Source organism: Grus americana, chromosome 12 (genome assembly GCF_028858705.1).
Source record: "Grus americana isolate bGruAme1 chromosome 12, bGruAme1.mat, whole genome shotgun sequence".
NCBI classification, from domain to species: domain Eukaryota; kingdom Metazoa; phylum Chordata; class Aves; order Gruiformes; family Gruidae; genus Grus; species Grus americana.
The window spans coordinates 10,902,063-10,916,491 of record NC_072863.1 but is presented as its reverse complement, the minus strand read 5'-3'; the positions used below and the strand labels follow the sequence as shown (position 1 = coordinate 10,916,491).

General features: G+C 38.4%; 1 protein-coding gene across 8 annotated transcripts in view; it reads left to right on the top strand.

Annotated features, from left to right (window-relative positions):
- Nucleotides 1–14,429, top strand: part of TEX11 (testis expressed 11) — a 39,011-nt gene that overhangs the window by 197 nt on the left and 24,385 nt on the right. For 3 of the 8 annotated variants that reach the window (XM_054839906.1, XM_054839905.1, XM_054839908.1), the window contains exons 2-11: nt 76–284; nt 2,410–2,494; nt 3,717–3,796; nt 4,229–4,309; nt 4,392–4,511; nt 6,767–6,847; nt 9,360–9,445; nt 11,651–11,708; nt 12,510–12,605; nt 14,142–14,223. In XM_054839906.1, the coding sequence (XP_054695881.1) occupies nt 76–284; nt 2,410–2,494; nt 3,717–3,796; nt 4,229–4,309; nt 4,392–4,511; nt 6,767–6,847; nt 9,360–9,445; nt 11,651–11,708; nt 12,510–12,605; nt 14,142–14,223 (978 nt within the window). Of the gene's footprint in view, nt 1–75; nt 381–2,409; nt 2,495–3,716; nt 3,797–4,228; nt 4,310–4,391; nt 4,512–6,766; nt 6,848–9,359; nt 9,446–11,650; nt 11,709–12,509; nt 12,606–14,141; nt 14,224–14,429 lie in introns of those variants that run through there. The other 5 variants (XM_054839911.1, XM_054839907.1, XM_054839910.1 and 2 more) reach the window with 5 other exon arrangements.

Sequence of the window (14,429 nt, the reverse complement as noted above, 5' to 3'; positions counted from 1 at the left end):
TCCTTTTCCGCTAAGCGCCTGGGAGCCGTTGCCTGTTGTTGGGCTGTATCACGCCCCCCTCGTCCTGTCTTACAGGGCTGGTGCGGGAGCTGTTGAGGGAGGACGCCCCGTCCCGCATCGCCGCCCTCACCGAGGAGCTCTTCCAGGCGGCGGGGAGCATCTCTGAGGAGGATGAAAGGGCGACTGAGGTAGACCCCCGGCTTCCCGGCCCGGTGCCCCTCTCCAGCCCGCCTGAAGAAATAGGGTTTTCATGTGCTTCGCACCACACAGCAGCTCTCACCCAGGTTGGTGGCTGCGGTTCCTGCAGCTCTCCGAGCACGTGCTCTTGCTTCCCATCTTTTGTGGTGAAGCTAATCGTTTAACTCAAGCGTTACTGGAATGTAAACAGAACAGTTTATTCTTTCATCTTCTAACCTGATAGCGTGAAAGTCCAAAATAAAGTGAAAAATGTTACATTTAAAAAGTCAATGCAAAATGTTGATCCTAAATGTAAAAGTGTGCATCATAATGGCAAAAGTTACTGGTATCTTAGTAATGTTAAGGTTTTTATTATTTCAGCTTTCTAGTAGTATCTAATTGTAATTTCAAGTAAAAATGTGAGCATAGAGTGCTGATGCATTAAGAGCTTGGTACTGGGTTAGAGGAGAGGTTCTTCTGGTATGTGGATTCTGATAATGATAGCAGATACTCGAGGAAGAAGAAAAGCAAGCATGTTGTTTTAACTGCCTGATAAACCCAGTACATTCACATTAGAGTGGGAAGTACTCATTTTCATACATTAGAAAAGTGAGTTAGGTTATTGTTTATAATGTTTTTAATTTTAGGGGTTTTTTTTCTTTCCATGTATTTCTTCTAGAGGGGTACTTACAAAGTAGTAAATGTCTACTTTAAAAGGCATTTTTCAGAAAGAAGTCTGATGAGAAATATGTAAATCTGGAATAAAAACAAGACCAGCTGAGATATTGTCCAACCTTTTCCTACAAAATTATATTTTGAAGAGAGACAACTTACAGCAATTATTATCTAAGGAAGACTGATTTTGAAAGTCCTAAATTTGTGACAAGGAGCAAGACAGATTAGCAGGTATAACAGCAGAAATTATGCTTAGTGCAGTCTGTAAAGAAATACAGGACCATAAAACTGATATCCTTCAATTCTTCCAGAATCAGTCGGGCTAAATTATTTTTAAAGAAAGGAGAAATCATTAATTTGTTATCTGATCCCTTCAATAAAGGGGCCATAAAATGTCTTCTAGTTAGGCCAGAGTGTATTTGTAGGCAAGATCTGCCTTGGAAACTAGGATTTGAAGTGATGGAAAGTACAGCCCTTCAAAGTGGGCTCTTAAAGGAGCTTATTGCCTTTTCGTAGGACTGCATCATCTTTTTAACGAGACTGTGTAGTCAGTAGCCTTTGTTCTTTCCTAATACGAGAAGTTTCCTGGTGTAGGTATTTAAAGAAATTATACTTAGTTTTCTTTTTGATAAGCGAAAGAGGTGAAGCCTTACTATAGGTATGTTTTCAAACCTGATACAATTCTTACAGCTGTTTTCTAATCCCTTCAAATTTTTCAACATCTGTTTAAAATTTACATAATGTATTCTGAAAGCTACCAGTGAATCAGTTGTATTTTGGATATGGCGATGTCCTATTGCACAAATTTTGTATCTATGAGTGTTTGTGAGAAAAATTCATCCCAGATTGATAGGGTAAGTGAGGTCATGGTTTGCTAAGTTTGGAAAAGGACTCGGTGGAAACACAGGTTAGGACGTTTCAGTAATATGAAAGATTAATGGGATTTGTTCAGGAACATATTTGAATGTTCTGAAGTCCACCACTTCACTATCAGAATTTGCTACTATGCATAATTTCAAAGCGGAGCTCAAGGCACTGATGGATGATGTGACATATGTGCTATTGGTCATATGATTAATTAGTTCTTTTTAGTTTCAGGTTTTGTCAGCCTTGGATTTATAGTCATATTCTTTCTTACCTTGCTTCATCTTAAAGGTGCTCTCATGTTTTTAGAAGATGTGAAAATCTTTTATAAGACTGAATATATCTTATGAAATATACTTATGAAAAGAGTATGTGCTTCCTGCCAGCTGCTTATAATTTTTCTGAAACAATGGATCTATAGAAAAGAATGATCCATACTTTTAGCTGAAGAAATGCTATGTGGTCCATTCAGCATGCCTATTTTCAGGTCACTGTCCCAGATCTCCCTGTGGGATCACATAACAGTTTAATGGAAAACTCACACCCTTGACTGTAACATAAAAGGAAGCTGCACAAACATGTGGACAGGTCATTACTGTGATACGCATGAAAGATGGTTCCTTTTCCAGCAGTAAATTTCAATATGACCCAAATCTAGGACAAAATTAAATCTAATGGAATTCTCCTACTCAGGTTGAAGAGGGTGCAATAAGCCTGTGGAACTGGGCTGTGACCAAACACACGGGTTCTGTTGTCAATGATGAGCAAAGAGCTAAATGTATGTATGTGTTCTATACCTTCCTAAATGTGTTTTGTGTGATCTAGCATGAAAAGGGAAAACTCTCTCCTGACAGGCATATATGTAGTGTTGTAGATTTGTTTGGATCTTTGCAGATAGGGTGTAGACAGAGGAAAATACACAGCCAGGCTTATATAAGCAGTTCAGGAAGGAGCATCCTGGTGTAATAGTGATCTCTTGTGACACAGAATCAGTGTAGGCATTCTTATCACTCCCCTCTTCCATGCCAGAGCATCAGTAAAGAGGTCATGGGACCAAAGGAAGCTGTAATTTGCCTTCTAATGTTACGGTTTTAATCTAAAAATGTATGGCAATAATATAGATGTAAATTTTAGGCTACTGGTCAATTAATTTATATCAAGTGAGAGTGATGAGAGAGTTAGATTAAAGAAACAATGTACATACCAAAAAACCTCTAAATCCTCTTTTTACTTCTCTGCTTTAGCCATGTACGTGGCTTTTGGGTCTGCTTAGAGCTAGGAGCAGGGCTGGGGGAAAGCAGAAGTGAGCTTTTGTTCTTTACCCTCAACCTGTTCTTTATGTGGTTCTGCAGGATTGCAATATCTGGCCTAGATTTTTGTCTTGAGGGATTATAGTCAAAATTATGTATAATCTGCATCGTATAAATTATATCAGGTAAAGGGAAAAGGGCAAGTTTACACAAAATAAGTAGTAATTGTAGAGCGTAATGTTCTCAGATCTTGTATATCACAGCTGAAGGGCCAGGGAGAGGCTATTTTAAATACATTAAGTGGTGTCTTTTCCATCCCTGATGTGTAAGGAAGGCCTGAAAATATTTTTGCTTTTTACTTTGAAAATGTAAAGGTTATTAAATTTAATTTCCATGTTTTGCTGAAGGCTATTTTGAGGTTCTCAAGACATGTTACTGTAAGCACCTGCAATGTAATTATGTCTTTGAATACCATTTAACTTAAACTCTCTCTGAAGTGTTTAATAGGTATTTTGATGAGAATATCCTTTTTTTTTTTCCTTACTGCCTAAAAAGCAGTTTTAAGCAGCTTGGCTAAAATTCAGACTGCTTTGACTCCTGAAGCTTTCAAATTTTTCTACTCTTCTAACTTAAAATGGAAGTCTTTCAGATATGGCAGGGCCTGACTTTCCAAAAAAAAAAAAAAAAAAAAAAAACCAAAACCCAAGAGAGAAAAGGGAACTTATGAATGTCTGCACCGCTTTCTTGCAGTACGGTTTGTTGCTTGCAGACTGGTGTGCCTTTGTGAAGGCAGTGATCCTCCGGAGGGAACTATTCGAAGACAGATTTTGGTAAGGCTAATGGTGGGTGAGCAATGAAGTACAATTGATCACCAAGGGAAACCTTCAAACCCTGTTACCCTTCCTATTTTGGAAAGGGAGTGAAGTATACCTGTAGTTCTGGGGAATGCACATGCTGAAGGGGGACCTGTATTATCACAGGGATACCTTGTTGAGCCAGTGCAGTTAAGAATTTCTGGACAATGTGGTTAGCATCACATCTTTGTCATACGGTAAAATGTTATATGACCAGCATATTCATAAGTCTTATGCTGCACCTAAGTGTTAAGGTCTTCATTCAGACATGAGAGATGCTTGTCAGAAATTGAAGAGCTGAAATACTCCTCTCATATGTTAGATATGTGCATCAACAAGATGAGATCTCACATTGCCTTTCTTGAAAATGACTGTGTTTTCACAAAGCACTTACATTTTTTCCTTCAGATGTGTATGAAAACTGGGAAAGGCTGGATAGATATTGGAAAAGCTGGTCTTGCTGATGGATTTCTAGAGATTGCCATGACAGTAAGTTCCTTTCCAGTTCTAATTTCTTACAAGCACACCTATTTGTAAGTTCCGTGGGCGATGCCTATGCTTTGTTTTCCAGAGTATAGAAAAACTGTATGCAAAGTTACTTAAGGGGAGCCATGGTGAAGCAGATATTCACGTGCACAAAGCTGATGTGGAGAAGAACCTCTTCAAAGTACTCTCTTATCAGGCTGAATCAGTATGTGTTCTTCCCAGTTTTCCTTATAAGTCACTAGAGGTATAGAGGGAAACTCTGACCCACTTACTAAATGTATGAATGCTTAGCATTTAAGACTTGCTGGGGGATATATTTCCTTCACTTAGATGTAAGATAGCACATCTCGTGTTTGCAGTCAGTGTTGCAATCACTTAATGATTTTTAATTTGCCTAATTTATCACAGTCATTTCTGCTGTGGTGTTTACATCTTCTAGTTCAGATTTGTTGCTCTGTGATTTGGCTAGTGTGGCTGTTTTATAAACAGCTGCCTTTCTGAATCATAAATGTGTCAGGTCCAAAGGTGTTTTGTGCTTGACTGAAGAAGGAGGGATAGGACTAGTGTAGAGCCTGGGTACCCCGAACTTCATTTGTGTAGCATGAACACAGCAAGACTAGTCACTTTGGAACAGTCATCATACTGTGATACTATTTGCAGCTAGACTGATTGAAAGTATATGAAGGTAGTATTCATCTTGGCTGCAAACAGCCAAGGTTCATATCTAACAAGTAGATATAAGCCATGGGCACAAAGTCCTCTGTAACTTACAACTTTCATGACTCTGCAAACTCATGAACATCATCAAAGCTATTAATTGTATATGCTATCAGACAGAGATCTTTTTATATATCAATACCCTCTCTTCCATGACCTCATACATGCTGCTTTTCACATATAAAAGCTTTAAACAGTGGGGAAAATAAGTATAAAATTACAAGATCTGGAAACAGTGAATTCCATGACATTTGGTATTTTCTGGCATCATACAATGAGGTAAGAATTGTGGTGATAACTGTAAAAAGAAAAGCGTAGTGCAATATGAGAGGAGTCTGAAAAAGTGCTGAAGGTTTTCTAGGGGGATCAACAATACAACAACAACAATTTGTAGTATGTAATTTAGAAATTCTGAGTTTTGTAGGGCATTGTTGTGATTGACTGAAGTTTCTGAGTATTTTATCAATGCTGTCGATTATCACAGACATATAAGTGTAAATATGAGAAAATGTAGTTGTTAAAGGAGTAGCTGCTGCCCGAGCATTCACTTACCATTCATGGTGTTGCATGCACACGCGCACTTATTTTTGGGCACGCTTCCTCCTTCTTCAGGCTTGACCCTAGGCTTCCTGCAGCAGAGTCATGCATCGGATTTTATGAAATAGTTTTAATTGAAAGATGCAGCAGCAGGATCAGCCTGGGCTGGGTGCCTCCAAAGAGAGGGACCCAGAACAAAGAAATCCCGGGGCAATTATACCCTTGGGTCCCATACACTCACCCCTCACGTGCCCTTCATGTACTGTCCACGTGTTCTTTAGTCCAATGGTGATTTTTGGCCTGGGGTCTTCTAACATCTAATTGGAGTCGTCTTTTGTGTCCAGGCAGGCAGGCTCTTACCTCGTTGACTTGCAGTTTCCACAGTTTTCCCCAAAGGGAAATTTTCCATATCTTTGGTTTACACTCCTTGTGCACCTGCCCTTGCTGGTGGAACATGGAGAACTGAAGAGTCCCAGACCTGAGGGAAACACTACTGAGACATTAGTGTGATATCAAAATACTTTCCCATACTAAAAGACTAAATATAGCACTGTAGTAGCTGTTAGGAAAACTACTAGGAAAATTACTGAGAAAAATACCTCTGTCACAGCCTAAAGGCCTCAGCAAATCCAGCCACTCATGCTAAGTAAAGCTAAGCAAACAGCACTAATCACACTCTATTATAATCCTAAGTAATTTATTCTAATTAAAGCCTACTTATTTACATTAAACAACAAATATCCCTCAACAGTGGTTGCCTGCATTCGTTGATAACACCACTGACCTCAGTATTTGGAAGGGGAGTACTATCCAAAATCCTGAAGAGCTTCCCTAAACAGGCCAAAGCAGTGGCCAAAATTTTTAATTTGATCATGGAGACAAAAGAGGACCTTAAATTGTTGGAGAAGCGGTTTAAGAGTTGCTTAACCTTTTTATCATCTTAACATCTGAATGAACTTGTCCCATGCATCTGGCCTTTTCACACTACCTAAGGACTGCAGGTTTTTTCTGGATGTCTTTATCATATGGCAATATATAGAAATATACAGAATTATTGTAGTACTGTAAGGACAGATACCTAATCCCAAACTTGGCTTTACTGAATGTGAAAACACCAAGTCCTGTTTTAGAGAATCTGTCTTTTAATGAATTTTTAAGACAAGTTGCTTATTAACAGTTTGTTGGCATACTCTACTGCTTTCTTAGGCAGTTGCTCAAGGGGATTTTCAGAAAGCGGTGATATGTGTGCAGCGCTGCAAAGATATGTTGATGAAATTGCCAAAAGAGGTAAGTGAAATCATCCCTTCTTTATCATTCCAAGCTTTGAAAATCTGCTTTCCTCTCTATATGTTAAAGAACGACATATGCCATATAACATTTTGAAAAGTACTCTGAGCTGTGTGTCTCTTCTGTGGTTCTTCGCTTCTTTGAGATTTTCTCCCTAACAATTTTGCATGAAAAAAGTAGGGGTTTTATTCAAACTTTTTTTTTTCTCATTTCCCATAGTTTATCATTCAAAATAGAATGATAAACTCTTCCTAAAGAATGAGAGAAGACAAATCAGCAAGCAAGGCAAAAAGATTTCTACATTGAATATACTACCTACTCTCCTACAGAACCAGCTCTATTTTATATCTTGTATATTGCTTGTTCATTTGTACCCATGTGAACTTTTGTCTGGAAACAGATGGGACAAGAGAAGAGCTGAGTCACTAAGCTTTTATACGCAAGTCTATCACTACCCTCAGTACTAATCTTTATCTTCATGAAGCTGTAGAGCTATGGGCTCTACAATGAAGCTAGAGGCTTCCCATTGTACTAAACTGTTTTTTGTAGTTCATGTCACAAAATGTCGAAAGAAAACAAACTTTAGCATATACAGACTAGTGCTTTTTTTTAACGATAAAAGTCTAATATGTTTATATCAGAATAAACTTACCCACACTTATTTTCATGTACTTACTTTAACATTTTCCCAAAATTTAGGAAACATTTTGTTCCTGTCTCTGTGGTACAGGTAATAAAATTCAAAGGGGTAGATGTGAATTCTGAAAGGGAAATATGGGAATTAAGGTTGGAGTTTAATTGGGTTTTTAATCAATTAAACTCCAACCAATTTTAAATTGGTTTTTTTATGATCTGCAAGGCTTTGTTCAGTGCATCTGGCTAAGGCAGTTACAGGGGTCTAGCTTTGATTTAAATCATAAGAGCAGAGGTTTTCACTGTGAATTGTTGAAAATGTTCACTGGGTTCTTTGCATTACTGTTCCTCATTTCATTTTAAATGAATTTAATGATTTCTGCTTAAACTCCTCCATTAAATAATACTAAACTTCTCATGACGAATGCTCTTCACAAACCAGGAACACTGATGCAGACAAGGAAAGGTTACTCATCATGAGAGATACAATTTACTTCTGGTTTAAAGAGTGGTATTTAAACAATGAGAAAAAAGGGAAGAGCTAGTGATTGCTGAGTGACTTTTTGGACCACTAGGTAGCTGTCAGTCCTTAACTCTTCTAGGTTCCCATTGTACTAGAGAGCACTTGCAGGGTATCACAAGGAGATTATTGCATTATGGTAATATATGGTACCACAGATCAGCTGGAGAGGATTTGCAGCTCGTGGATCATCATTGGACTATGAACCATAACTAGGAACTCTTGCCCTAGAGGGTGAAATGCCAGAATTGTTCCAAACCCTTGTTGTTCAAAGAGGTGCCAGGTTTATGGGGATATTTAGTGTTACATTTGATGCCTGGAACAGTCATTCACTGAAATAGTATTTTAATTATCCTTTGAAGTACTACTTTTCTAAGCATGCGAGTAAATGACTGATGTATGTCACAGTATGCCTACTGTGTTATGCTAAACACTTTGCATGAAGCCCTATCAGTACAGTAAACTTTCTGTTCTGGAAAGAAAATGTTCAGAAATGAACTTATGAAAAATAAGGGTTTCACATCTGAGATTGATCGGGTTTTTTGTTCCTGCATTCTGTATCTGTGCTTTTGTATCTGGATTGCAATGAGATAAATAATAAATTTGAAGCAAGATGTTGTGCTACCTCTGTCATTCTTGCCTGAGGATTTGAAATCTCTAGTCACTTGCAAGAAATATATTTATACTTGGAAAAGGCAAAATGGATGTAAATATTGGCAGCCTTTTAGCATATAAAATGACCTTTCTGTCTCTTCTTTGGATGACATGTGATGGCTGCAAATCATTTCAAAGGAAAGACAAGTTGTTACGAACAGGTATTGTCAGGCCTGACTTAATAAAGCAGAAAACAACAGCGCTGTGAATAGCCAAGCGTTCAAAAACAGTTTTCTCCTGAAACTTGCGATGTGGATAATCCTTTTTTAACACCAAAGAGGCATGCAGGGAAGAAGCCTACCATGGAAGAGGTAGTCTCTTCAGTTAACTATGTAAAAATTTTTTTGTCATTTTTAAAAATAAAGTTGTAATATTCCAGTTTTTCCTCTCAAGTTTTAATTTATATTGTTTACTTTCCACAGTTCTAGTGCTTTCACTGTGATTTCTTGAGGAACTATTCTACCTCATGTGTTTCAAGAATCCCACTGTTTTGCGTGTCCTGGACTGGTTAATGATGCTTCACTTTCCCAGACAATTATGATTCCATTTTAGTCATGTTAAATATCCCCTTGTATAAGGTCAGAAGTGATAACAGTGGATATATCTTCAAAGTAAAATGCGTTTTAAAGAACCTGAGACTGGAGTGCCATAGATGTAATGATGTTTCTGCAAGAACAATATAGAAGCAGGAGTCTTTTATTGCAGACATGTTACCTGTCAATCCTCTGTTACAATTTTGGAGTGGAAACCTATGAACAGAAGAGGTATGAACAGAGCTCCTTCTGGCTCAGGTAACGTGCAAAGGCAAACAAAATCCTGTGTTTGAGATGTAAAAATACTTGTGAAGGAGAGGGCGGAACAAGGGAAAGTAGAAATTAAATTAAAAATGTGAGAACGAGATTTTAGCTGAGCAGATACTTAGTGACTGTCTTACTCTGCCTAACATTTATCTGCTTTCCACATTGATTTTTATGTCATTAGAACGAAAGTCATCTTTCCATGGTTCTTGTCCATTCTCTCCCTGACGCTTCTTCCAAAGAGCTTATGAGGATGCTGTTCCCAGTTCTTTTGCCATTCATAAATGATAGTGAAGGGATTTGAAATCTTTGGAAAAGAGTAGACAAATTCTTCTGACAGGTTTTAAATGGATTTGTTTTAAACAGCATTTGAATTTCTTGTAAAGGAGGTGCTTCATTGAGAGCAAGTCCTTGACTGATGAAAGACACAAACATCAAGGTGAAAAAGGAATAGTTAAGAGATGGTTTGGGTAGTATCCAAATAAGTATTTTACTACTAAGGAAGAACAAATGAAGGCTATTGGGAAGAGCCTCATGCCAAGGTCACAGCTTCAGCTCAGAAAATTTGTTTTTATTTCTTTTTCTGAAAATGAAAGGCAACATATCAAATTCAGAATGGTTATGGTCGCATATGTTGTCAAAGAGGATTAGTAGAAATGATTAGAATTAATTTCAGCTGGTGCTCTGGAGATTATTTTATATTTTATTCTTGTGGGAAAATTAAATAGTGATTCCTTATGACAAAATTAGAGGAGGAAATAAATTTTGCAAAGTTCAAATAATTATCTGGAGAAAGACATGTAGCTCCATCTAGTGGGTTAAGATTTCCCTGTGCTGAGAATAGATTAGGAAAGAAATGCCCAGTTACTGTTTTTCTTTCTAACAGTTCTTCATTCACAGCATTTGCAATCAAATCTAGTTTTGTGGAATTACCATTGTGTTTTCTCTTGGGTGATCCTTCGTGCTGTCATTTAACTTTTAGAAAAAGAATGGGGAAGCATGACTCATAGGTTCTGTTTCTGCTATTGATTTACTGTGATCTTGAGACCAGGTCATGTATAACTTTTGTGTATGACTGTGGTGATTTAACCTTGGCTAGAGGCCGGGTGCCCCCCCAAAGCCGTTCCATCACTCCCCTCCTCAATTGGACAGGTGTCCCCCAGGCTCGTGGGTTGAGATAAGGACAGGGAGAGATCATTCACCAATTACCGTCATGGGCAAAATAGACTCGACTTAGGAAAAAATTAATTTATTATCAAGCAAAACAGAGTAATGAGAAATAAAACCAAATATTAAAACACCTCCCCCTGCCCCTCCCTTCTTTCTGGGCTTAACTTTACTCCCAGTTTCTACCTCCTTCCCATCGGCACAGGGGGACAGGGAATGGAGGTTGTGGTCAGCGGATCACGTGTCTCTGCTGCTCCTTGCTCCTCAGGGGAAGGACTCCTCACGTTCTTCCCCTGCTCCAGTGTGGGGTCCCTCTCACAGGAGACAGTCCTCCATGAACTTCTCCAACGTGAATCCTTCCCACTAGCTACAATTCTTCACAAACTTCTCCAGCATGGGTCCCTTCCATGGGGTGCAGACCTTCAGGAGCAGACTGCACCAGCGTGGGTCCCCCCCGGGGTCACAAGTCCTGCCAGCAAACCTGCTCTGGCGTGGACTCCTCTCTCCACAAGTCCACAGGTCCTGCCAGGAGCCTGCTCCAGCACGGGCTTCCCATGGGGTCACAGCCTCCTTCAGGTGCCTCCACCTGCTCTGGCGTGGGGTCCTCCACCATCATCCTCCATGGACTGCTTTACTATGGTCTTCACCACAGGCTGCAGGGGAATCTGCTCTGGTGCTTGGAGCACCTCCTTCTGCACTGACCTTGGTGTCTGCAAAGTTGTTTCTCTCACATCTTCTCACTCCTCTCTCTGTCTGCAAAAGCTCTCACTATGTTGTTTTTTTTCCCTTCTTAACTGTGTTATCCCAGAGGCACTGCCACCGTTGTTGATTGGCTCAGCCTTGGCCAGTGATGGGTCCATCTTGGAGCCAGTTGGCATTGGCCCTGTCAGACACAGGGGAAGCTTCTAGTAGCTTCTCACATAAGCCACACCTGTATGATAGGAAAGGATAGGAATGTTGCACATATTAGACAACTGACTGAATTTATCTCTGTCGTCCCATTTAATTCTAACTTTCAATTATAATTGATAGCCAGAGTTATGACATTGGGAAGATGGACAAGAAATATTCTGTTGGCAAAGAAATGCAGGTAAGAAATAGAGAAATTGCTGTTTACAAATAAAAGGATTTTGTTAACCTGACTCCACTGTATCGTCTGCCTCTGCTGTGCCAAACCTGACCAGTGATTCTTTGGCCTCCTCTTTAGTACTGTTTAAGAAGTTTGGAAAAGTTGCAAGTTCACTTGCTCTGAGTGTCACTCTGAGAGTTCAGTCACTGATGGGTGCCCTTAAATCACATTTGAATCTACTGTTTCACAGAAATTAAATTGTAGAACATAGGGCTGAAGTAGACCCTGAAAGGCCATCTCTTCTTCCCTTCTCCCTCTTCTTTCAAGGCATCATCAGTTACATCTGTGTCATTTCTGATAGGTGTTTGTCTGTCTCCTTTTACTATCCACAGTGGATATGGAGAAGATTTTAATCTCTTTTTATATAAATCATTTATATATTTGAAGGCCATTATCATGTATGTCTTTGTGTTCCTTTTTTTTTTTCCTCTCAATGAAATGTGTACTTCCTGCTCCTTCAATTTCTTCTTTCATTCTGTTTTGTCCAGATCTCTGATTTTCCTTGCTACCCTTCTGTTCTCCTCTGAACCCTAGTTGATTCACGTCCTGTGTGAATTGCAGTGCTGAAGACTGGGTACGCTTCAGAACTGAGCAGTCACTTTATATGTCTGATACCAGGCAGGCATTCTTTTGACTCAAAGAGCCTTTATTTTTCATGACCTTACATTTAAAGTCTTCTGTATTCATATGTATGTTCATGTATGGCTATTTTTTTCTGCTCTTCATATGGCATTTAAATTTCAAATTTGTTTTTCTTTCCAGGCTAAAGTGCTGCGATTGTTAGCTACAGCCTATTTTGAGTGGGATTGCAATCTGTATCTTGACAAGGCATTGAAAGCTATAAGCTTGGCAAATCAGGTAGTAATGTGTTACTGTATTTATGGTGTGCAATAGTTGAAACTCAGGCATTTATTAACATAATAATATGGACCACATTAACCACTGTGTGTTAACCTTGACATCAGATGGAGGTGTGTTCTCTTTGCTTTGGTTTTCATACTCATAAGTATGTTTTGGTGTTCTCAGCTTTTTTATAGAGAAATACTTCTTTGCATGTAGATGTAGAGCTGTCTTGCTGCCTCATATTTCTTAATAGTGAGGTCCTTTGATAATGATATGACTGAAATTTTTCTGGCACGTATTCTGGCATAAACAGAGTAAACTACAGTGTGGTTTACATCTGAGATTTATAGCAGCTGGCTTTTTATGTACCAGACCTTTTATCTTGCTTTGGGTTATAATGGATGTGTCCATACTACATTTTGAGTCCCCGTCTAATTATCTGTACAAATATTTGAGCAAGCACCAGAGTTCAGTTTTGAAAGCTGCGTAGCCATGCTACATCAGTCTTATTTCAAACAATTAATTTAGCTATTGCACTTTATTAACATCACTGTATTTCTTCTGGGAACCTAAAAATGAGCTGTATAAACATAACAGCTACCCTGAAGAAATTTCATATATCTCTAAGCAGTCACTGCAGTGAGATCTCTTGCTCTTGTACAAATTCTGTTTCTCATACAAAGACTTGAATTTTGTGCTTCTATCTTTTCAGGTTACTTAGAGTAACTTAAATTTGAAAAAAATATATTTGTCTTTGGTTGACTGTTTCTAAATTTCCATTATCTCTTTTATACAAAACAAATTTTAAGTATAAAATCCTGTTTTAAATGAAAGCTCAAATTCAGTTTTGTACCTGCTGTTAAAACATTCAAACAGATGATGATGCATGTGCTCGCAAGGTCAGGATAAAAGGCAGTGCATTTTAATCCTTTAAGTAACATGCTACTACAGTATCTAAGCCTTTTGCAGTTTTTATTGTATTTACTTTTGCAAAACATTTTGAGGTGCAAAGGATTTATAATCTATATTTTGATATTGTATGTGGGTATAGAAAACTAGAATAACATTTTTATTTTGGAGTCTGAAATGTGCAGTGTTTTAGTGAGAGCTATAGTATAGAGTCTTCATTATTTCCATTTGCTCCCATTGTTGTTCTCTCCTAGATTTCTTCTTATTATAAGCTGCTATGAATTCTGCCCATATTAATTCTAGAGTAATCCAGCCAATTCACACAGAGGAAAACATGAAATGTTTCTATCCTTCAGTATTGTTGAGCTTCTATTTAAAAGTTTTGGAAATGGGCCACAGCAAAATGAGAATCATGTATCTCTTGCTTTCATTGTCCTCATGGTCTTTTGGCGGTATAAGTAATAAAGATGCACGTTGCATTTAAGAAGAAAATACTACCAGTTGCCTACCTATTGCTTCAATCATTAGAATGGAACTGAAGAAGACAGTGGAGTGTATGTGATTTCCTGATATTTGTCTGTGTTATAAATGTTCTGTTCTACAAACAGCTGTCCAAGTAATCTATTGTTTTACATTGTGCAGGAGAATTTGCATCCAGCAGGGTTTTATTTGAAAGTTAAAATTCTTCTTAGAAGTGGAGCATCAGATGAAGATATCAACTCAGGTATCACTGCTCTGTATAGGTTCCATAGTAAGGTGTTAGTACTCCATATCCAAGAAGATGGCCTGAGTTGTAGATAGAAAAAAATAAATCCCCTTCTCATCTGTTCTAGAGGAATCTTCATTAGCTAAATGTCATTCTGGTTTTGGAGTCATAGCAGTCAGTGTTCACAGAGGAGTTACCCAGGTGCTAATGTAAGCTTGAATTAA